At 38.7% G+C, this 23,923-nt stretch overlaps 2 protein-coding genes across 2 annotated transcripts; one reads left to right on the top strand and one right to left on the bottom strand.

Moving 5' to 3' along the window:
* Window positions 1-410: 410 nt before the first annotated feature.
* cmpk1 (cytidine/uridine monophosphate kinase 1) lies at window positions 411-11,064 on the bottom strand. Its single transcript, XM_088335311.1, has 6 exons — window positions 10,793-11,064; window positions 7,010-7,156; window positions 6,052-6,204; window positions 5,901-5,977; window positions 4,051-4,147; window positions 411-1,318 (listed from the first exon to the last, which is right to left on the bottom strand). The coding sequence occupies exons 1-6, from the start codon at window positions 10,934-10,936 to the stop codon at window positions 1,277-1,279; spliced, it is 660 nt and encodes a 219-aa protein (XP_088191437.1). The 5' UTR covers window positions 10,937-11,064; the 3' UTR covers window positions 411-1,276.
* A 41-nt stretch (window positions 11,065-11,105) lies between these two features.
* On the top strand, window positions 11,106-20,630 carry fam78ba (family with sequence similarity 78 member Ba). Its single transcript, XM_088335324.1, has 3 exons — window positions 11,106-12,204; window positions 13,903-14,182; window positions 19,113-20,630. The coding sequence occupies exons 1-3, from the start codon at window positions 11,867-11,869 to the stop codon at window positions 19,353-19,355; spliced, it is 861 nt and encodes a 286-aa protein (XP_088191450.1). The 5' UTR covers window positions 11,106-11,866; the 3' UTR covers window positions 19,356-20,630.
* Window positions 20,631-23,923: the final 3,293 nt, after the last annotated feature.

The raw sequence follows: 23,923 nt of genomic DNA, 5'->3' as shown, positions 1-23,923 counted from the left end.
ATGTGGCTTAGGAAAAAAAGCAATGCTACAGATTTGGCATTAAATGATGAAACACACAAGATATATTTTGTTGGGATTTGTATAGGTTTAAGAAAAGCTTTCATTAAACAAAATTACCACTCCAAAAATGACAGCACCATGCATATAAAGTATTGCAAATATCTGAGTGAAGTCATATTTTTCAAATAGTCTCAATATGTATATATTGGCAACACAGATTCAAGTTTTATGAGCCTTAACTATGGAGTTCCTCAAGGGTCTGTTAGAACTGTTATTAAGGTAAATAAGGGGTTTAATGCAAACAATCACCAAACGTTTCAAAAATGAAAGTTATTGTATTTGGGAAATCCAACAAACACGCTGAAATGCAAATAAAGATAGGTAATGTTTGAATAAAAAGTTAAAAAGTGTAGGTTTCTCAGAGTGATTGTTATCTTTAATTTCATATAAATATAATACAAGTCAAAGTGAACAGCAAACATTGCAGTGCTTTAACCCAAAACCCTTCATATTATTGTATTTCATTAATCTTACTCAGTGTAAGGTGATTTTGTAGTGTAGTGTCAATCAGAAATGTATGACATCCGCTTAAATATGGAGTTGCAAATACATTCGGCACAGCAGTATATTCTCACTTCTCACGCAATACTAAATGAAAACAGAAAGGATTGTTTTTCATTGTTGTTTTATCATTTGAATATATTATACAAATTGTATGATCCCTGGAATGGAATTATAAGTGTGATGAGACACATTTAACAGTTGCACTCAAAGAACTCAGCATTGTGAAATACTCTGTGTGAAAAGTCCAACTTGATGAGGCCCATCTGGCTGCGGTCATGCCGGCATGATCAGAATTCCGCAGGAAGAATCTTCCTGATGCTTTGCAATATGTAATAATGTGTAACTACCTGGACTATCTCCCACGGCACTTGTTAACACTTTTATTTGTTCTGAAAAGTAGTGTAGCATCTGCCAAATATAAGCTCATGTTGAGACAGCAGCAAAGCATGTCGGTTTGTTGGTAAAAGTACATTTTGTACAAATTGCTAACAAAGTATTTTTGAACAGAATGCACACTGACTCAATCCCTGTGAGCGTTTTACAATTAAATCCTACTGGAGCTATTGTACAACAACAAAAATGCTAAACAAAGTATAAAGATATTTGAATGCACATAAATATCATTGTTATTGTGATGACTTGTAAATGATAAAAAGAAAAATTAAAAAGCGTAAAAAAAAAAAAAAAAGTGCCATGGAAAACGGGGTAGAAGTCAACCCTCTTGGTCAAAGATGACTTTGACATCAGCAAAGACCTGAAAGAGACAAACAAATGATAAGTGTATGCATGTGTTGATTGACTGTATGTTTTAGAGGAAGAAGAAACCAGACCTTAATGTGGCTATGGCTTGATGTTGCAATGATTGGTACAAATAGCAAATGTTCAGTAGTAATTTCTATACCTCTAAAAACACAAATTTTAACATACGAATATTATTTGTGACAAAAATCTTGCTCGGTTTATGAAGGAAAATCCAGTTAACGAGGAATCCCAGAAGCTACCACTAGAGACCGCTTGATTGCTCACCGTCGTGACTCCCTACGTACAGCTCCAGCTCGTCAAGTTTGCAGATGCAAACTACCAAAGGTTAAAAAAAAAAAAAAAAGAAATGTGCTGTAAATAATGTGTACTTTCATTTAGAGGTACAGTAACTTTTAGAGGTACAGTAACTTTAATTTTAAGTTTACAGTAAATACTTTCGTATCATCAACAGTCTGTACCTGATATTTCTGTACCTGTAAACCTCCAATTGCTCACATTAGTATTGATTAATAAAGTCCGCTTTATTAAGTGATAAGAAACCTTGCAACGCAGCATGTATTTACTCACGGCAAGTCATATGACAATGTAGAGTACCGTGACAATATTAGCATTCAAAGACGAGCCGGATTGGAGCCAAAAAGGGCAAGACTAGATAAGTCTTTTTTTTTTTGCCGTATCAAAATTTTTATTCGGCGTACAAAATTTAAAATGAAGAAAAAAAAATCTCTCTAAATTTATATATATATATATATATATATATATATATATATATATATATATATATAATGTGTGTGTGTGTACACACATATACTGGGAGAATGTATAAGTTGCGTTACAGCAACTCAAACATGGTAAGTGCTCATAATACAGATTTGTTATCTCATATCATATTACAGGATTTTTGTATGTTTATTTGCTACTTGAATGTGTTTCAGTTATCAGGAAGATGTGTTTTATAGCAACTTAAGGCTCACTTACATGCTTTTGGAAGGACGAGAGCTGACCATTAAGTTATGAACATAAAATACGGACTATAAGCCACGACTTTTTCCCCAAGCTTTCAACCCTGCGGCTTATGCAATGATGCAGCTGAAGTATGCATTTTTTCATGGCCAGCAGGGGCGCCCGAGCCATAAAGGTGAGAGTAAGACAAGTGGTGTATATGTTGAAGATACAAGTTTAATATAACTTTGCTCTTTGTGCATGAATAATACTAGCATGAACAGATCCACATAATGAAAAATCTGTCAATTGAAAGGGAAGGGCTAACTATCATATTGGTAAAAATTTCATTTGTAAACGCAAATAATGTGGCGAAACAAACGGATTACAAGGACCAACGTCCAGCGGATTCCTATTCATCTATTGGCATTATCGTGTTGTTTTGGAATAAATATTTTACACGGTGATGTGACGAAGCCATTTTGCGGACATTCAAAGAAGTGAAATAGGCATCAGATTTTTAAAGTTTAAGGTTTACAGTGATAAGTGGCATGACATGTTTCAGTGACCGGTGACATTGTACGGACACATTTGTTTAAGTCTGGCGGGCCGTCGGACTATTAAGGGTTTAAAGTACTGTATATTATGATCAATATTTCTGTGCACGATCTTTCTTTATAGTCTGAATTTTACGGTAATTATTTTATATTGGCAAAATTAGCCCGCTAAACGAGCAATTCGAGCTACTATCACGATCTTGAAACAAATTAGGCTTATCTAAAGAGATACCACTGTAATTTTACCAACCAACAGTCTTCATTGGTGTTAGGAATTACTGTTCAATGCTTACTTTAATAGTTGCAGAATGCAATCTGATTCCACATGACAAGCCAGCACATGCAATCGCCTTTATGTGTATGCAACATCATCACTGGGAACGCCGCCAAATGTATTTGGCGTTGACAATCGATTGCGTTGCTGCGTGACTACCAGTCTCCATTCAAAAAAATAAGGACATTTTCTATGATGCAGTCGCACACAGTGACAACAATTGACTTGTTGTCATGACAACAAACAAACAAGAAAATTAGGTACAAACTGGAAAAGGAAAGAAACCGCCTTGAAAAGCAGACTGGAGTAGTCAAAGACAGCACACATTTTATCGCCAGACCTCAGCAAATGCCGGAAATGCGGAACAAAAAATAAATGAATGAACACTTGTACATCAAGGCAGCAAGTATTCGTGTGGCTAAATTCAATTTGAAGCATGTGAAAATGGAATGAGGCATGTACAGTAATGCTGAGTGGATATTAAAAAGGTCTCTGCTGCCACCAAGTGGCGACATGCCCTAAGCTCATTTCAGATCTTAAATACTGACTTTAGACAAAGGATTAAAGATCAAATCGCATATTTTCCGGACTACAAGGCGCAGGTAGAAAACGCAAATTGGGCAGAATTCGGATTGTGCATCTTATAATTTGGTTTGCCTTATATACAGATAAAAGTGGAAATGCATACCAGTAAACAACCATATTTGTGAAATTATCACACGAAAAATTATGCTGAACACAATTGCATGACAATGATGGCAACAGAAATCGATCCCAAACAGGTTGGAGTTCTGAATCCTAACCACCAGATCACTGGGGACAGAGATGGCGGGTGAGTTTGGCTTCCATTGAGCAATATTTTCCTTTCTGTGATATAGGTACTAAGATGCGTTTTTGAAAGAATGGCTCAATCAATTGACAAATTTACTCACAGTTGGTGAGCAGACTAACCTTCTCCACAGAGTGAGAAGCATCCACGCAGCGCACTTTGCCCTGCTTCTCATACAGCTCAATGATTGGCCGTGTTGACTGCAAGTACGTTTGGATCCTGCATGGACATTTTAGAAAACAAAATACATGGGTTCAGACACAAAGGAGGCAAAATGATTTGGAAATTAGGTTAAAAACTGACACGTTAACGTCCAAGAACATATCATGTTCATACTAAATTCAAGCACTTTTTTAAGACTTTCAAAGCTAATTTTTGGATTTAATCAGTCAGTACCATTGAAAAATGGGATTTGATGGTTATCAATCTATAGCCATGTTGTTTGAGGTCACTGAATTCTGCCTGTAAGAATTACCAGAAATCCTAAGCCAAATAGCATGCACCTATCATCACTGAATGGGGCATGGAAAATGAAACTGAGTTCCTATGCTCCATTTCATAAGTGTTAGCTGCTGTATATGTTGTATCAAATGTTCTTGTTGTTTTTCTTAATGACATCACTTGACATCAAACTGACATAATAAATATAAAAAAATAAAATAAATAAAAGTCAATTATTCTAAAGTTCAACTAATGTGTGAACTAAGGGGTTTATATAAGCAGACTCGTTTTATTTTTCTTCATTTAACGAACGGATCTGGAACCTTTTTGACTCAAAGAGCCATAAAAGCAAAATATTTTTTGAGATGGTCACACTATGTATTTTAAGACTAAATTCAACAAAACCGCTAAACCTGCTCTCCAGACAAAAACGTTTTGTTCAGAGCATTTATTTCACTGACATCTGATGATTTGATCAAATCTATGAAATAGGCTAATAATGTCTTTGTCCAATTTGTCTCTCTCCCACAATTACTTAAGAGTGTTAAGGCTCATTTTGACCATCAGATTTGTCATATATAATGGTTTTAAGATTTGAGCAAAGTTGTTTTGTAAAAATGTCACAAAATTCTGCAAACGAGGATACCGACGTATTTACCTTAAGAGCAGAATGCACTGGGCACAGAAGGGGGTTGCCTGCGCTCTGTGCATAGCTCCGCTCATCCCTACCCAGGGTTTGTAAACATTTTTCATGGCCAAATTCAAGCACTTTCAAGGCCAATTTTAAAATTCTTCTAGTACCTCAGCACCTATCAAAAAGAATGTTTTTCCTTTGTTAGCTTTAATGATTAAAGTAAAGTCCCTATCTTGCTGCTAGCACATACTATTTTGCGCTGTTCCCATCTATGATCTATAATCTTTTTGTGTCGATGGGATGCTATGAACTGACATGAATTCTGCCATTCTGCTTTAAAAAACACACCAACTTCAATATGTGTTGGGTGATAATTTGTGTTGGGTGGAGTTTAATATGAAAGACAAAAAAAAAGTACTATATCTATAAAAAGCAGAATAATGAGCAAGTGCAGCCTGATGGCGCCCGTCCCTCTCCAGACCAACAAATGTTTCATACCATTAAGGAATTCAAAGTTGTTGGAGCTTTGTGTTTACTACAATGAGCTTGCTTTGGCTAATAATGCAACAACAGGGAGAGAGTTTCCGCAGTCTCAATTTTGTCTCAGGGCCAGATGCACTCATGAATAGAGCCATATATGGCCCGTGAGCCACTGACTTAATATGCGGTCTATTTAATGGCCTGAAGAGGGATGGGCACTGCCGGGCTGTACTTGCCCAAGCGACACCACGGGAAGTGGTGCCCCCTACAGCCCTAGTGATTATGGGATGCAACCAAACCCACCCAACCTATCGAATTGAGTTTTACATTTTTTTTTTTTATTTTTTTTTTAGCATACATGTATGTGCCTTGGCAATGGTTTGGCAAATCCGATCTAAAATCAGCTCAAGATCATACCGTTTTTCCAAGCTTTCTCTATTGTCATCAGTACGCCCGCTGCTCTTTCCCCGTTCTAAACATCTGCTAATGCAAACCTGTGCAAAAAAAGCTGGTTAGCATCACGAACCTCTAGCGATAATCAACTTCTCTGCAGTTTTCAACGGCGTACCTCATTGCTGCAGTCAAAGAAAAGCACAAACTTGACATCGGCTTCTTTCTCCATGACTTTGTCCCAACCCTGAAGATTGTCCTCATTGCGGGGGAAGCCATCTATGAGGAAGCGGAATTTTTGTGCATCTTTTCTCATTGTCTCTTCCATTGCCTTTGGGGGAATTGAGAGCATTTGCATAATTGGACAGTTTGCGGATGGAAAAACACACAAAATTAAAAGATTGTATTTGTCCTATGGAAAACCCATCTGATAAAATTGGATACGAGTAATATTAAAAAAAAGTCACATAAGAAGACTATCTTACATATTTGTAGGTGTATAGCATACATATCTATGTATTTGGTTTATTGTTAAGTTTTCTGATAAACATTTGGAATGTTTTTATGGTTTTATATTGTGAGATCTGTCTAAATCTTCAATATTTGAATTAAATTAATCTATCAATCGAAAAAATAATGAACCGATTAATCGATTGTTGAAAACAATGGTTTGTTGCAGCCCTAAAAAAATACATCTTTTTTTTAATGATAGGTAGAGATTTTAGTTTATTTTACAAAACATGAGCCTCACATAAAGGAGGCACATATGATTGTCTGCCATCTTGCTGCTATGAGTACACATAGACTCAAAAGCTCATGATTGCTTGCTGGCGAAATCGCATAAGGTTGGGAAAGTAATTCAGAAGAGAAACGGTGTGGTTTGGTGACAGAGTCTCGATAGTTCGTATTCTTTGTTGTGCTTTGTAAAACTTGTTTTAGGTTGCAGCACATACATACAAATACAGCAACATCTACTGATCAAATATTTCACAGTGTCTTTTATAGGTCACAGTAGCTGGAGATTTTACTTTCTGTGAATAACCTGTGACTCGTTTTTAGTTTATTTAGCAAAAACCTGGTATTTAAAGTGTTTTAAAACTATATATTTTAAATTTGGTATTTTTTTTTTCTCTCACCATTTTAAGTAGATTGATGGTGATCTCCACAGGGACTATTTTGCCTTCCTTGATATAGTTGGCGATGAGGACACCACAATCCGAACCATCTCTGGCCCGTTCTGCCCTCAGCAGGTCTCCGGCTGACAGATGAGTGTAGTTGTAACTCTAAAGCGCAAAGAAAACCACGGCTTTTGACATTTCAAAATGCATACTCTCCCGTATACCCACTACAAGTGACCAGTCAATTACAGGGCAATTACGCAGGCGCACACACAAAAGACATTTCAATTTAAGTCAGGCATGAAATGGGTCAGGGCTCAAAGACGTAAGAAGGGGGTGGAGGAAATGCCGCAATTTTTCGTGTAAAACGCGCACCCCTAATTTTTGATTGAAAATCGGTAAACCTTTTTATTTTACCTAACGCTCATTTCACTCTCGGACACCTAACAATATGAACCCCTCAAAACCTAATAGCATTTTCTTCTCTGATCTAAACAATTTACGTAAGTCACCCATTTCTACTTCAATCATTGGACGTCTCCAAAAGGTGAATAACTTTTGGCTGTGAGGAAGTTGTGCATCCCACTATTCTATGTACTTTCCACATTCAAATACAATAGTTGTGAAGGTGGCATATTTTTCTTTTTTTTTTTTAAGTGGGAGCAGATTAATCCAATGCACACCCTGGTCTTAGTGTTAAATCAGTGAATGTGCTCTTTGTACCAACTGAATTAGGACTTTGTGTACAACTATCTCTCAGGCTTAAAAAATACATTCATTAAAAACCAACAGCCAACACCCAGCAAGACACACATACATGTACTCATGTGAACATGCAGCCACACTGAAGCAGTATTGACATAGGGCTGAAAGAGTGTTCTATGATTCATAAATTGAATAACATAACTGTGTGGTTGTTGGGCGGTTTGCGCAAACACCTTTCTGTGAGCTTGGATTTTCCACACGTGCTTGCGTGGGTTTTCACTGGCTTTGTCCCATTTACCCAAAAAATATTATTGCGCAATGAAGGTTGTTGTTATATGTGAATGGGAGACTGAATGTGTTGTCTTTGTCCAAATGTGACTAGACAATAAAAATTAACGTACACACACTGATGCACTGCAGCAACAAAAACATTTACAACACCGTATTGTTAGGGCTTTGCTTTTGGATTTTTTAAATATAAATAGACCACCTATCGTTGTAAATAGCGGTCAATACTCAAAGTGAGTATTAAACGTGTTGTCTGGTGAATGTAAATGGATGGCTCTTCCAGCAACTAACAAAGTTAACAGTACAGGTACGACAACAAGTGGTGACATTACGGCAGACTCGTCGGACATTGCATTTTCCACAGAGTGTAATGTATGAATAATTTTCCCCATACAATAAGGCACACCTCAAAACCCCAAATTGACCAGTAATTTACAAGTGCGCCTTATAATCCGGTGAACCTTATAAATCGAAAAATATGTGTATACAATTGTAAATGCAAATTTACACTTAAATGATACTACATACGATTAATGTTCAGCCTTTGGGAAACATATAAAGTGGTGTTTAAGTGCCCTCTAGTGGTTAACAAGTTAATTATTTGGTAAAAGGAGACAAAAGGGAAGTGCAGACGGCAGCTCAGACACAAACCTTCGAACGCTCATTGCAAATCCTTTTTGTCGCTTTGGACAATAATTGTCCGTAAATATAAAATGCAATGGGATAACTTGAATTAAGACTTATGTTTATGGTAACGTGTTGTAAAAGATTACATACTCTTATTTGATTTGTTGTAAAATAATACTGAATATGGTAACTGTTCTGCCACTGACAGAGTGGTTGAGAGTGCTCTCATGTGGTTAACATGTTGATTGCTGCAGTAGCTCAGTAGGTAGAGCGCTCGTCTTGGATCAAGGGATCCCAGTTCTAATCTCAGCTTGTCCGTGTTACATGTCGAAGTCTCCTTGGGTAAGACACTGAACCCCTAATACCCCCAATAAGCAGGTTAGCATCTTACATGGCTGCAATACAAGGCCGCTATTGGGAAATGTGAAGCACACTGTAAAGCGCTTTGGGAAGTCATTGACTTGAAAAGCGCTATATAAATGCAGATCATTTCATTTTTCCCTGAAAATGCGGGGTGACACTCGCCATTTCACACTGCAGAAAATAACGGATAAGATTTGTTTACACATGTTGTGCATGGCCAAACACAAATGCAGCAGAGGAATGAAGAAAACGTCAATACAATAATTGTTGGACTCTGATATTAATCTTTGATAAATTTCAATTTCAAAGAAGTGCAGGACTTCTTAATAGAATTTGAGGAGCGGATCAGTGACAAATGTCCGAAAAGGTATGGGGCTGTAGTAGAGTGTTGAATGGCAACTTCTGTTAAACTCGAAGAAGAATATACAACAGAGAATATATGAGATATAGTTTATTATCTTAAAGACAAGGCCACTAAAGTGAAGACCTTTGAAAAATAATATTGATGACATGTTTAACTCGGCCTAAGGGGCAAATTCTAGAGCATAAATAATTTTCATATTGGCAATGTTTATCATATTCCAAAATACAACCCCCTAAAACATATTTGTCGACAATATTTTGAAAGTGGGTTTGTTTACGTTTTAGAGTATTTTTTATGGATAAAAAACATCCACACAAATTGAAATGTATTTATTGCTTTTTCTTTTTTGTTTTGTATGTTAAGTCCAAATTTAGTATGATCTGTGGATAAGGTGGTATGGAAAAGAGTATCTTACATGTTTGCAGGTATATAGCATACATTTCTATGCATTTGTTTGTATTATCAAGTTAATTGAAAAATATTGTAAATGTTTCTATTGTTTCATTTCATTGAATATTTTGTTTTGTGCGATATCTTATATCTGTCCAAAACTTCAATATTTGAATATAGAGGGAAATTAGAAGTCCGATTCATCGAACAATAGAAAAAAAATGTGAAATTAATCGTTAGTTGCAGTCCTAAATGTATCTGCAGCTTGCTTTATTTTGACCATATATGGATAGTAAACCATGAATAATATTTCAGTGAGATTTATTTCAGCATTAACGCTCATTCGTGTAATGTCCGGCATATCCAAAGTCCAGCCCGAAAGCCGGTTATGGCCTGTGATCAAAGTCATAAAATCAATAGTATGTGTCCCGCAAGTAATGTTTACCGCAGTATAAAATAAATTCATACAAAAATGATAACGATAGCCCTTTGGCCCTTGGCTTTCTGTAAAAAAAAGTACAACAATATAATATCAAGAGGCAGGGCCGAACGAAACATGCAGACTACAAAAAGCAACCTGGAAACAAATGCTGAAAAAAAGGTGAAGCAACTGGAAGCTGTTATAACAGCACAGCAGCACTTTTTCACAAGACTCTGTCGGTCAAATGAAAATACTACAAAGGCGAGCTACAAGGTCGTCAACAACTGCAAACCTTTTACGGAGGATGAATTTAATAAAGACTGTTCAAAGAAGGCCAGACTGACTAGTCGACCCTCACACCTTTTCAGATACCTATCGCTGCCCTATTTCTGAAAATGTGGACACCCCTGATGTAGGTTGTCGTACTATGTGTTTTAAGCAAATTACCAGACGCAGAGATGACTTTTTTAACCACCTTTGGTAATTAGCCAACTAGCTAGCTAGCACAGGTTCATTTTAGAGGACGACCGGAAGTAAACGAAGCGGCGATATCTATGGCTTAAAAGAGACAGTTTAATACTGTCGATATTTAAAAGCATTATGCAATATGATTAAAATACTCTCAGCATCTTTTGTGGCTTACCTCGACTATTTTAGCGCATTGGGTCCCTTTGCCAGCGCCAGGCCCGCCCAGCACGAACACAACCTGCGGCTTCTTCATCGCACACACCCGGTAGAACACGTTCGGCACCCTTTGCGCGATGTTATTTACCAAACGGCCAAGCATAAACCAGCCACGCTGGCTACAACTTTCGGAGAATGGAGGACGAACAGACAGCCAGCTAGTAGATGAATAGACGCCTGTACAATGAGCAGACACGAATGACACCACTTCCGCATTTGGGCTGAATGTCCAATGAGAACTTTCAATTTCTGTGACGCAGCAAACATTTTTTTTCCCCGAGGAAGAGGTGGTTTGACGCCACTCCCCTAGCTTTCCAGCATCAGCACCTCCTGAACCCAAAATCCAGCGAGGAAATCCGCAACGAGAAGAAAAAGGGATGTTTTCCCGCATCAACATCGAGAGACGGGGGTTGTTTTGTACGCATTTATCCCGCATCGGTCTACGATGAAGCATCCATGCTTCAGAATGGCATCGCAGCAGAGACAGACGGTCTTTATGATAGCAGAAGATTCATCTTCACAAGCCGCTTCAATGGCCTTCATTCTACGGAGCTTTCTTCTCCTGCAGTGATGCAGAGCAGAGGTTTTATCTTTTCAGGTCGCCGCATGAATGTAGGCAAACAAAAGGAGTCCAGTGCCCCCGCCCTGCTTCCTTCCCCACCTGTCTTGACATGACAGCAGCGCGAAGCCGGCATCCGAGCAGCACCAGCAGCAGGACCGAGGAGCCTCAGAAGAACAGAATCTTCGGACGCGCAGCGGAGAGTCTGAATCAGCATCATCAGCATCATCAGCAGTATCAGCAGCATCAGCAGGAGTCGCGGGGAGGCCGAATTGCAGTTTGTGGGGACGAGCGCCAAGGGCAGTGCGGCAGTCGGGAAGCACACCAGGGGGAGGAGGCAGCAGAGATCTGTGATACTTCCTCCCCAGTCTCCACTAGACCCGCACGTCGCATCACCCCCAAATGTTCCCCCACGCGGGCTGCTTTTCTTTTTGATGAACGGTAACTGGTTATACGGACAAGGGTGGAACCTGAATGGGGCTGATGTGCATGCGGGTCAGGTGTCATTTGCTCCCTTGTTTATTGCTCACTCTCCTGGTCAGCTGCACTATGGGATGTATTCAAAGCATCGCGTGCAAGCCCCGCATCAGACGGGAGAATATTGTAGTGTATGAGGTGTCAGCCTCAATAGACCAGTGTCCAACGGTCATCGAGGAGAACTCGCCCATCGTACTTCGCTACAAGACGCCCTACTTTAGGGCCTCGGCGGGAGTTGTGATGCCGCCCGTGCCCCGGAATGAAACATGGGTGGTGGGATGGATCCAAGCTTGCACCCAGATGGAATTCTACAATACGTATGGCGATATTGGCATGTAAGTCCTGGGGTAGCTGAGGTCTATCATAAGAGTCCTTTTTGTTTTTTGCTTTTAACAGGGTTACAATCAGTTATTTGATTATTTTCTGTTATTTAGATTCAAGGTATTTACCCACTCTGGTAGCAGGTGATCCAACTTACATCACAGCAGATGTCAGTTTGAACGAAAAAACATACGTGGTCTTTTTCAGCATCTGCTGTCAAAGTAAACCCAGAGCAAGGAGAAATACACACTTCAAGCCACTATATAGTCTTTGACCTGAATGCTCACAAAAAAAAGAATTTTGTTTAGCACACTCGCTAAACATTAGCAATTGTTGTGGGGGTGTTGTTAAGCAGACCATGTTCCAATACCTGGGCATACATCTTTTATTCACCTTTGAAAAGGAGATTTTTTTTGAATGCCAGAGAATTGAGAAGGGAATTCGGCCATGGAAAAAAATCAAATGTCAAGGTATCTTTGTGAATCATGCCAAATCATGGGCTAGATGTTATACAAGATTTGCATACTGGCATGAGTTCGTTTTAGTAATCAAATACAATCACCGACAATCAATGGCTGTGGTCCTCAACATATTCAAAGCTGATAGCTTATTCTTTGTTAAAAAGGCTACCACTTTAAGATCCATTTCTGAAATAAAAAACAATTATCATTTTAATTATATTTGTTTCTATCTTGTTAATAGGTTATTAATCGGTTGTACTTTTTAAAACTGGCATTAAAATAGGCTCTGCCAAGGACAAATAATTCACAAAAAGGGCATACACAATTGATAGGGACATTCAAAAAAGATGTAAAGTATTCATAGTTATTAGGAAACAATCATATTTGTAAAAACACTGATCATGTTAGTGGTTTCTTGCAAAATTGAGAAATCAGATGCAACCAAACACTTTATACCAGGGATCTCCAAGGCGGTGCCCGCAAACACCAGGTAAACTAAGAACACCTGAGAATCCGTTGGCAGGTTCTGAAAAGTTTTCTCCCAATCGTTGTCCTTTATCACTACATTCACTTCTAGTTCCCATTTTTCCTTAACCTCCATCCCATCATCACTGAGATCCATATACAGAGTTTTATACAATTTTGAGATAACTCCCTTTTTTGATTGTCCATTTGAGTATGATATCAATAACCCCTCAACTTCAGTTGGCTTCTTACACATTTTCCGCCATTCATCATGTTTTTGGAGGTAATGTCTTGGTTGCAAATATTTATAAAAAACATTATTAGACAGGTCAATTTCTTGTTGACATTGTTTAAAAGATTTCAATTCCTGTCCTTCAAACACTGGTTGACCTTTGTGCCAATCAGTGACAAAAAGGGACTCTCTGCTTCGAAAAGGTTGGTGACCCCTGCTTTATATCAATATTTTCCAGTTTTTACATTCGTAAATCTCTTAGAAAATTGCAAATACCCATCACTGGTGACCCATTTGCAGAACTACTGAGGTGTTATTTTGGGGCTTATCGCAACACTACATTGGTGACCACTGCTGTACGGCATAGCTTATAGTTGTATTGTTTTAAAAATACTTTGATGTCTTAGCTGGTTGGTAAATATGTTTGCAATTTGAACCAAACAACATCAAATAATCACCAATCATGAGTTTTTGTAACTTCTGTAATTAAAAGAAGATATAATATATTAAAAACCACAACCCTTTGCTTTCTCCATTCATTTTCCTGCCAAAAGGTCCAGCTGGGAATTACCAGAGCTGAGGGAGGGTCGGGTTAAGGCTATCAGCGATTCCGATGGAGTCAGCTACCCGTGGTACGGCAACACTACCGAGACGGTCACCCTCACTGGTCCAACCTCCAAACCATCCCGCCTGACGGTCAGCATGAATGACAACTTCTACCCCAGTGTCACCTGGGCGGTACCCATCAGCAACAGCAACACACCCATGTTAACCCACATAACCAGGGATCAAAGCTTCATCACCTGGCTGGTGGCAATGAACTCTATCACCAAGGTGAGACAAAAGCATAGAAGTGGCGCGTTTGAAAATGGATCAAGCCACCTATCTTTGCATGGATACATCCAACAGATAGCAGCCGTTTGTCCGTCCGTTCGTCCATCCATCCATCCATCCATCCATCCATCCATCCATCCATCCATCCATCCATCCATCCATCCATCTATCCATCCATCCATCCATCCATCCATCCATCCATCCATCCATCCATCCATCCATCCATCCATCCATCCATCCATCCATCTATCCATCCATCCATCCATCCATCCATCCATCCATCCATCCATCCATCCATCCATCCATCCATCCATCCATCCATCCATCCATCCATCCATCCATCCATCCATCCATCCATCCATCCATCCATCTATCCATCCATCCATCCATCCACCCATCCATCCATCCATCCATCGAGTTGAACTGACCCCAGGCCAGCTCTACAGCAGGTGTGTCAAACTCAGTTCAGCTAAGGGACCACATGGTAAAATAAAACATTCTCCTGGGGGCTGGACTAGTTAATAATTGGCATAAAAAGTATGCCTTAGCTGTAGGGTTAGGGATCTTTCGGAAGCTCGCAATTAATAACGATCAAGATTCCGGGGTGTAAGATTTGATTAGAAAACAATAACTGACGTTTTTTTTCTTCTATTAATACTTTTTTCCATCATTAAGATTTATTCTCTTGTAGTGTTTATCAACTGTGCTTACGTAGAAAAAGCACACCAGCAACCAAATTAATTTGTACCATAGTTGATTTAACTCTGGGAAACTAATGGAAACTGGAAAGTAACAAAAATAGCACACAGAGACTAATTTAAGTGCAAATGATTCAAATGATATTTTCCTGAGAATGTTGACCTAAATTTGGAAAAATTGCTGTTAGATTTCATATACACGAAAGAAGGGGGCTAAAGTGTCTTTAAACCTCTACAGAGACACCCTGGGGCTATTTTCTTATTTTATTTTATTTTTTTTTAAATCAAGGTGCTAATTGATGATAAATAAAAACTAAAAACCGTTGTTTAGTAGCAAATGATAAGAGACACAAACATTGAGAGCAATTATATTGCCTTAAACATGACGTCCGTCTCTTCCATTTAAAGTAAAATGGAAAAATCCTCAAATGTTCTCTGGTTGTCAAATTGTAATCAGCAAACAAAACTACAGTGGGTAGTTTCCTGTGGGAGTGGCCCCTGGTTTCGCAATATCTAGTGGACATATTTGAAACTGCAGTTTATTTTCCTGTGATTCTTGCAGCATTGTCTCACAGGCCCGAATAAATACATTGGGAGGCCTCTACCAGCCTGTGGCCGTATGTTTGACACTGCACTACAGTTTGGTCAGAGATCATCAAAATGTATCCAGGATGTATCAGTGGAATTATATCCACACATTGAGCACCTTAGTTTCTCGTGTGAACTTACCCAAATGAATTAATATCTCAAAAGAAAATTGCTGACTTCATTGCGAAGCAATTTCAAAATCTGATCGGTCCCACTGTGAATGTAATTGATGTTAGCCACTCACTGATCTCCCAGCGCAACTGATTTACAAGGCTCCTGGTAGGTTAAAATGGCACGGCAACAGAGAGAAGCAACAAACGAACAAAATATTTATGTATTTTTTACAGTGTAATGTTGTATGTGTTCTCCACATTACACATTATTCTGGTTGTTCTGCTCTCCTTGCGTGTATGTTGTAAACTAGCATTAGCTTAACTCCTCTTCGACAAAAGTGCTGAGTCAAGTATAGCGTCCAAGCACCACTTTATTCCAAAACGGAGGAGTTAAGCTTCTGATAAATTGTGTATGACACACACACACACACACACACACACACACACACACACACACACACACACACACACACACACACACACACACACACACACACACAAGGGGAGAAGAACAGTAAAAAGACGATGTGTTCGAAGGCAAAACAACAGGAGCAGATGGCCATTGATAGTGATGATGTCCTGTGTCAATAAGGATGTTTAAATACCAAACCAATATGACTCCAAATGTGATGTCACTCGCTGCTTGAAAGTCCCCTTCAAAAGGAATGTTGATAACTAAGTAAATGGTAAATGATATGCATTTATATAGCGCTTTTCAAGTCAATGAAGACCTTCCAAAGCGCTTTACAATGTGCTTCACACTTATCCATTCACACACACTCACACATCGATAGCAGCATCAACAATGGCAGGCACCCACCTGCTTATCAGGGGCATTAGGGATTCCGTGTCTTGCCCACGGACACTTCCGATATTTAATGAACTTACTATGAATTAATTTTGCCTGGGTTGGCAGAACACTGATTAATGTTACTTTGTGAAATAGAGTGATACCACATTGTTTGAGATGGCTCCTCAAGTGGTTGACATGTTTAACTATCATCACCCCACTCCAGATGTCGGAATGACAATTTTGCTATGTTATCTTATCTTGTTGGTGGTTTTACCCATGGTTTAACCTTAACTTCCAAGCTGGGTCCTTCATGTAATTGTAGCTGAATCTTGTTATTCAAGTATCCGCCGCTTGTCATCTTCTACTTTTACATCTACTGCTTTTGTTAAACTGTTTTTCCTTGCCAACCACTCGTGTTAGCCAATTGACTGCAACATAATGCTCGCCGCTAGCCGCTAGCTGTTGTTGTTATCGTAAGTTCCCTGAGGTTAAAAATAAGCCTCCAAGTCTTTTCGGTGTCGGTCATGCAGCTGGTAATACAAGAGAACAATGCTTAGTTCCCTGGTTCAGGGTCTCATCGCTTGATAAATTCTTGTTCGCTCTTGCAAGGTTTTTGTGGCCTTTCCATTAACTTTTTAAGCCAGACACTAAAGTTAGTCACTTGTCTGCAGCTTACTCGGGCTTTGTAGCGGCTCTGGGTAAATTCATTTCACCCTGTCATTCGTAGTCACTTAAAAATGGGTGGGGATTCACACTGACTTTCATGACCTGTCACTCACTTAAGTGCATCTTTAATCACGCAAAAGGTTTATTAATTAGTGCCTCCTAGAGAGTAAAAAAAAACGTGATCCAAAAAAACTCCCACATTCCGAAAACATGCATGTCCGGTTAATTGGTCGGTTAAATTGTGTGAATGAGGTGTGAATGAGCAAGTGAGTTGTCTGTCTCTTTGTGCCCTGCGAGAGGTTGGCAACCAGTTCAGGGTGTCCCCTGCCCACTGCCTGAAGATAGCTGAGATGGGCTCCAGCACCCCCGCGACCCTACTGAGGATAAGCGGTGCAGATAATGAAAGAATGGATAGTAGTGACTTCAAGTTGGAAATTATCTGTCAGTGATAACAAAATAGTGAATCATTGCACCGTGTCACTTCAAGCAAGAAAATCCACCAATTTTCATTCTTCCCGGAAGATAGCCGTTTTCCAATTCCTTTCAGCGGATTGTTACATAAGAGCTCCTTTGTTTTATGAAGCTGAGTCGTGATTGGTTGTCTGAGTACTGTTGGATTTTCCTGCATGATTAAAAGTTCAACAAATTGACCACTTGGCTTTATCAAAATTGCAATTGCTCACTGAAAGCACAATTGACGCGTTTTCTATTGCTCGAATAATTCTTCAGTGAGACTTTCAGTATAATCCTGCACTCAAACCAGAACCCTGACCAATCTTGTGAAAAAAGAAAGTGCATGGTTTTGTTTGTAAAACTGTGTGTACCGTTTACTGTACAACTGTTTTCTCTGGAATACGGCGAGTATTTGTTTGAATAGCATTCATCAAGTAAAACTTATGTGAAAGACTTTACTTTAAAAAGTACTTAGACGTCAAACATCTGGAAGAAAAAATACATACGTTTAGATACGAGGGGTTGTTCTTACTATCTTTGAAAGTGGTCTATGAACGCACCGTAAATCATGACAGGTTGCCCTGCCTGGGCGAGGGGTGTTTTTTGTCAAGCGTGCAAAAAGGCATGGTCATTGCGTCAAAAGAAAGATATAAACTTTTGATTCTTAGAGTTTTTTGTGAAATGAATAAGAGTTTTTCTCAATTCCTCTGGTACGTTTCTCAGTTTGGACATGAAATTCTCATAACAGTTTGTCATTTCTCAAAACACATCGAACAAATAGCAGCACACCATGGATAACCTGCAAAAGGTCGTTTTTTTGTGCAAAATTATTAGTCTATCACTCAAAATTAATTTCTGTGTCATTGAACATGTCAGTGCTGTCAGAATGACAAGTCCTTCTTTCATTGTTTGCAGAGAGGACTGTTAAAGTGGTTGGTTAGTCATCTCCATGTAACTCTTACTCTGGGGGAAGGCTTTAATGCTCAAGATGGTTTATGTAAAGTTTGGATGACAATTGTAAATTACACCTTTGAGTGTGGAGGATTGATTGCGAGAGACTGGAAAAGACCCAGTTTACGCATGCAGTTTTTACAATTTATTGACAGACCATGTCATAGCAATACAGAAACCAAAATACAGCAACCTTTGACCTATCTCAGAGAACCAGTTGTTTATTGGTTGATCAGATTGTTACCTGTTCATTTGTAAGTGAGAGAAGGAGATTCACCTGGTAGTACACTACCAAAAAGTAGTAAAAATGATAAGAAATGAGCACACACGTGTTCTGATATGTTCAACCATTTTGCATGTAAAGGCGTATGCAATGAAGTAATGACTAAATGTTGCCTGTGGTGAGACAATTCAATAGTGACCCATAATACTGCATTGTGACCAACATGACAGATGTAACTGATAATGTAGAAAACAACAGAGAACTGGATGTACAAAAACATCTGCAATTTGCTTTTTGGGTGTGCAATAGTGATGCGGTGTTGTGAGAATTAAACAAGTAGTTAGGAGAGAATTTCAAGTCAGACGAGTGAAACATACCTAAGCAATTGAGAACTTTGTCCTTTAAAATATCTCTGCATCATCTTTATCTTTATGTATCCCACCAGGAACGGATTGTACTACAGACAGTCCGATGGCGTATGCGGGTGGACATCGCTGTTGACCCGGACATGCCTCTGGGCGCACGGGCCTCCCTGGTTGGTCGGCCCTATCAAGAGCAGCCACACATTCTCACTTATCACGAGCCCATTCCTCCCAACGCCTTGGGGAGGCCCAACGCCAATGACGCCCAAGTGCTAATGTGGAGGCCACGGCGAGGCGCGCCACTTGTTGTCATCCCGCCAAAATGAAAAACTCTTAAAGAAACTTTCTGTCTGTCTCTTCTTGCCTAAACACAAACGTGGAACGTGAAGGTCCGGAGTCCATATAGACATCTGAGGAGTTCTGTTGTTTGTCCGGGAGCTTCAATTTGGAAAGATTCCCCGGCGTTTTTACTTTGAACTCTTTTAGATGCGGCCCCCAAGAAGAACTGCATCCCGCATCCTTACCTAGATCTAATTGCATGCGATGAGCGTTAACATTGGAAATGTTTAAGAAACGTATGTTTTGTACTGCTGATTGAAACTTCATGTGGGCCAAAAAACAAAACGCTGGCTGATATTACCTCTTTGGTGCCATTAAAGGCCTTCATCGGCACACTTATGACCAGAGTTAAAGAATGTATTCAGATTATTAAAGACACTTAAGTATTATGTCATTGTTTTTTGTTAAAATCATCCTTATTATTGTAACAAATCCATATAAAAATGACAAATGAAAAAAGAAATATCTCCAGAGGTTTATAGCACAATGAATTCATGGTGAAATCATGTTCAATGGAACTTTACCTGCTACCATATTGTGAGGGTATAGTTCACATAACACCTCCAAAAGCAGAAATGGGGATTACACAAGAATCAGTGTCAAATGACAATTAAAGCAAAGGTGTCATATTCATCACACCCGAAATGAGACTAGGTGACAGAAATAGTCGCATGAATGTGGGTCTAATCGGGCCACCTCATCGCACACTCATTTGCGACATACATTTTACATACATTTTCAGACAATCAGGGAATCTTACTCTCCTGTTCCTCCATAATGTAATAACTGTTCAACAGCAACACATTTTGGCAATGATAAATTCATTGTTATTTCAAACAGTGACATTGTTTTTTGTGCGGATAATCACCGACGTGAGCCTTCCCGTGTCACAATTCTTGTCCGGTTGACGCCGAGCATTGTCTTAAGGCTCGGCCTGCATCTCTGCAAACAAGTCAGATGGCTGATCCTCCTACTGAGCTGTTTTTTGCTTCATGTTTCCTCCTCCCATCTGCCTGTTTTCGCGCTTGTCTGTCTGCCTCACCTCACAAACACAATCACTCACACAATTATATGCGCTACCTCCATTCCAAACTGCTCATTTGCTCTGCAGGGCACAACTATGCAATGGTTGTCTGAGTGTATATATAGATAAGAAAACAAATCTGAAAAAAAAAAGTCAGTCTCACTTCTGATATCATCTTCTGTTATTTATAAGGGTATTTGTTGAATAAAATGGTCATTACGATCATGTAAATACTGAAGAGATGTTCTGGCAGGTTTTGTCGATTTGTCATTTATGGAGTCTTGCCGCACCACGACGCATTTAAAAAGGTTTGTCTGTTGCCATAGAGACTGGTTTGGGTTTTTCAGGGTGAAGTAAAACTACAAGACAATTTTGAATGTGTAATTTAGTGTATATCCCCCCTAAAAAGCATACGTTCGATATTTATTTGTATTGAGGCTAGTCTCAGTAGGTCACAACATTGGCCAACATAAAAAATGACTACTTTGCTTGATGGAGCACAGTGTTACTTTTCAACTTTTGCTACGAGTGACAAATATTTGTATTATCTAATATTTTCCTTCCATTTATACACCTCTTAAATAAAAAAAAAGGGTCTAAAACTCAATTAACCTGGGGGCTGCCCAAGCTAGTTTCTCTGTGAGGTTGAGCCCAATAGGGTTTTCCACAAAAGCTTTCAGGTAAAAACATTACACTGTTTTCGAATATAATTTTTCTTAATTCCCTACAAAAAATAATATCCACAATTAAACAGACACTAAGAAATCATATGAAAATAAATCAATCAATAATAATAGATTAATCCATTATCAAATAGTGTTGAACTTAAAGGGACAGTGTGCCTCCTAGTGTTGAGAAAAAAAAATCATTGAAAAAAGAATACTGATTTACATAATTCTCAACCATACATGATAGATAGATATGTCTCTTTCAAAATATGTGAAGGTTGAGAAATTAGCATTCATTTGACATAAAATGAGCATTACCTAGAGGGAAATAACATAATTGCCCACCATTTTGCTGCTACAAGTACCCAAGAAAACAAAAACCTGGCAAAAGCCTGGGCCGAAAAAGTAAAAGAAAAGTAGTGCTTTATGGTCACTTTGAGCGTCAGTAAATTCCATTCTTACTTGTAATCTTTAACAAATTTTTTCAGCTGCACGACAGAATACTAAAACGTTTAGTCATCAAATAATATATATATACTGTCCTTGCCACCAAGATAGTGGCCTCAAGCTATGGTCCTGAGGACTACAAATGGCCCATAGTCCGCTTAGTGAGACGCTTAGTTCAGAGACTTGATGGCTAGAATCTATTCCTTAGGTGTCCTTCGAATGATTCAAAACAAAAAGATAGCTTAAAGAGCTAAATTGCTAACACTCTTGGTGAGGCGCGCACTAGCTTGTTCTGCCAGCATTTACCGCTAGATAAGTGCTTACGCTTGTGGCTTTCTAAATATAGTATGACATGTTTGCCTGAGTTAACGAAAACATTAAAAAATCTCAATTAAAAACATCAAGGTTCAGGTTAAAAGGATGCCTAGCATGCTTACTGTGGTCTGATAAGATAGAATGTGATGAATGTTGTCAGGGCAGTCAATAGAGACAACACAAACAAAGAGATGGCCTAAGCTAAGTGCTCAGAAAACGTTATTGTTTCAACTTCAATACATGATGATCTGGAAGTACCTGTTTATACTTAAATGGGAATAAAACCCACATGTTGTTGAGATGGGGTGAGGAACCCTCCTGACCCAATGAGCCATGAAATCAAAATATTTGGATATTATTTTGGAGAGAGCCACATCATATATTTTAGGATAAAGATATGTTAAGATATTTTAAGATCCATATACAGGATTCCACAGAGACGCACAGCCAAAACAGGGTCTGTTGGTGTAACACCATGACTGTACATTGTAGATGAGACTGCACCATATCTAATCTGGACCGAATCGTTTCAATTTCAGCCATGTTTTCGGCGGTGCATATGCTAAAATTTGAACTTTTTAGAGAATATTTGCAATGGCTACAATATCCTGTGAGCCGGATGTATTCCTAAAATAAGCTATATCTGGCTTGCTGGCCATAAGTTTCCGACCCCTGTTGTAACCTGATACAATGATTTGCTTGTTTGCTGAAGAAGTCCAAACATTTTTATTTTGTTTTTTAGCAGACTGATCATCGATATTAATACTGCACAAGATTCATATAGCGTTTATTAGACACTTTACTGAGGGTAAGATATTCATTCGCTCACACATCGGTGCAGGCAAGCTACGTATGTAGCTACAGCTGTCCTGGAACAGATTGAAGGAAACATGGCTGGCAGTTTACACCTAAAGCCCCTTTAACCACCTAACATTTACTCATTTCACACAGTAGTGTCAGTGGCAAGGACACAACGAAAGGTGAATTGAGGAGAGCTGGAATTGATCCAGCATCCGTGGAGTATCCCTTGAGCCACATCTGTCACATTGTTGATTTAATGACCAAATCAATTAGTACTGACCCAGCTAGCAATATGATTTCATCTCTTTACTAGATATCACTTTAAATCTTTAATCATGGCAGCATTTCATCAATGGATTGTCAGACATTTCGCCACGACTCTATATAATTGTAGGGATGGGGTCAACTAATACCAGGTATCGATATCAATGCTTATACCAGCCATTCCTAGGATATCAGTACTCGCGATGGTAGCCAATAAGTCACCGGCTGCCGTCAAGTTTTCATTTCAAAACCAGAAATCTGCAAACATACGGATGGTTAATTGCCAATTAATAAATACAATACTAAGTAAAATGTTATGTTGGGATTTAAGAGTCATTTGATCTTTTTTGTACTATTGGTATTGGTATGTGGTAGCTTTATTCATGTCTTCATTTAGTCAAGTTTCAGGTATTCTATTGCTCTGAAAAGTATGGTATCAAACAATTCTTGTTATTCCAACTGTTTCTTCATTCTTTAGACGAGTGTTTACAATCTTTTTTGACACATGGCATACTTTATTTCGTTCAAAAAAAATCTTGAGCCATACCATCTTTCAGAAATGTTTGAAAATTATATCCCACCACCAATTTCATTACTTTTTTGATTATTTATGTATATCATTTCCATAAACAAAAATTATTATGTTGTCATATTTGATGGTACAAAGTTGTTTTATCATTTGTCACTGTTGCTCAGGAGCTAATACAGGTTTGTCATTTTGATTAATAATTTTGCTGTATTTTAAGGATTTTTAACCTGTTATTAACTATTTTTTATTTGTTTTTCTGAAAAACAAAAATAGTGGTGCTGTAGGGAATTTGGAACTTTGGTACTCTCTGCTACCATCTCCTGGCATAACGTTATGATTGCAACCTCATTCAGCTCACTCGTGATGCACGCGCAACTCTACACTTTTCTTGGACGTGCTCAAATAAACTCTTATTTTTTCATCATTTTGGGGGGTCTGGACTCTACTGGAAGCAGCCTTTTTCTTACTTTAACCGTTTTCATACTGACAAATGAAAATAAAAACAAT

The sequence above is a fragment of the Urocampus carinirostris genome, chromosome 1 (assembly GCF_059441175.1).
Source record: "Urocampus carinirostris isolate Australia breed hairy pipefish chromosome 1, RoL_Ucar_1.0, whole genome shotgun sequence".
Classification (NCBI taxonomy): domain Eukaryota; kingdom Metazoa; phylum Chordata; class Actinopteri; order Syngnathiformes; family Syngnathidae; genus Urocampus; species Urocampus carinirostris.
The sequence above is the reverse complement of the archived record's forward strand: the minus strand, read 5'-3'. Positions and strand labels throughout refer to the sequence as shown.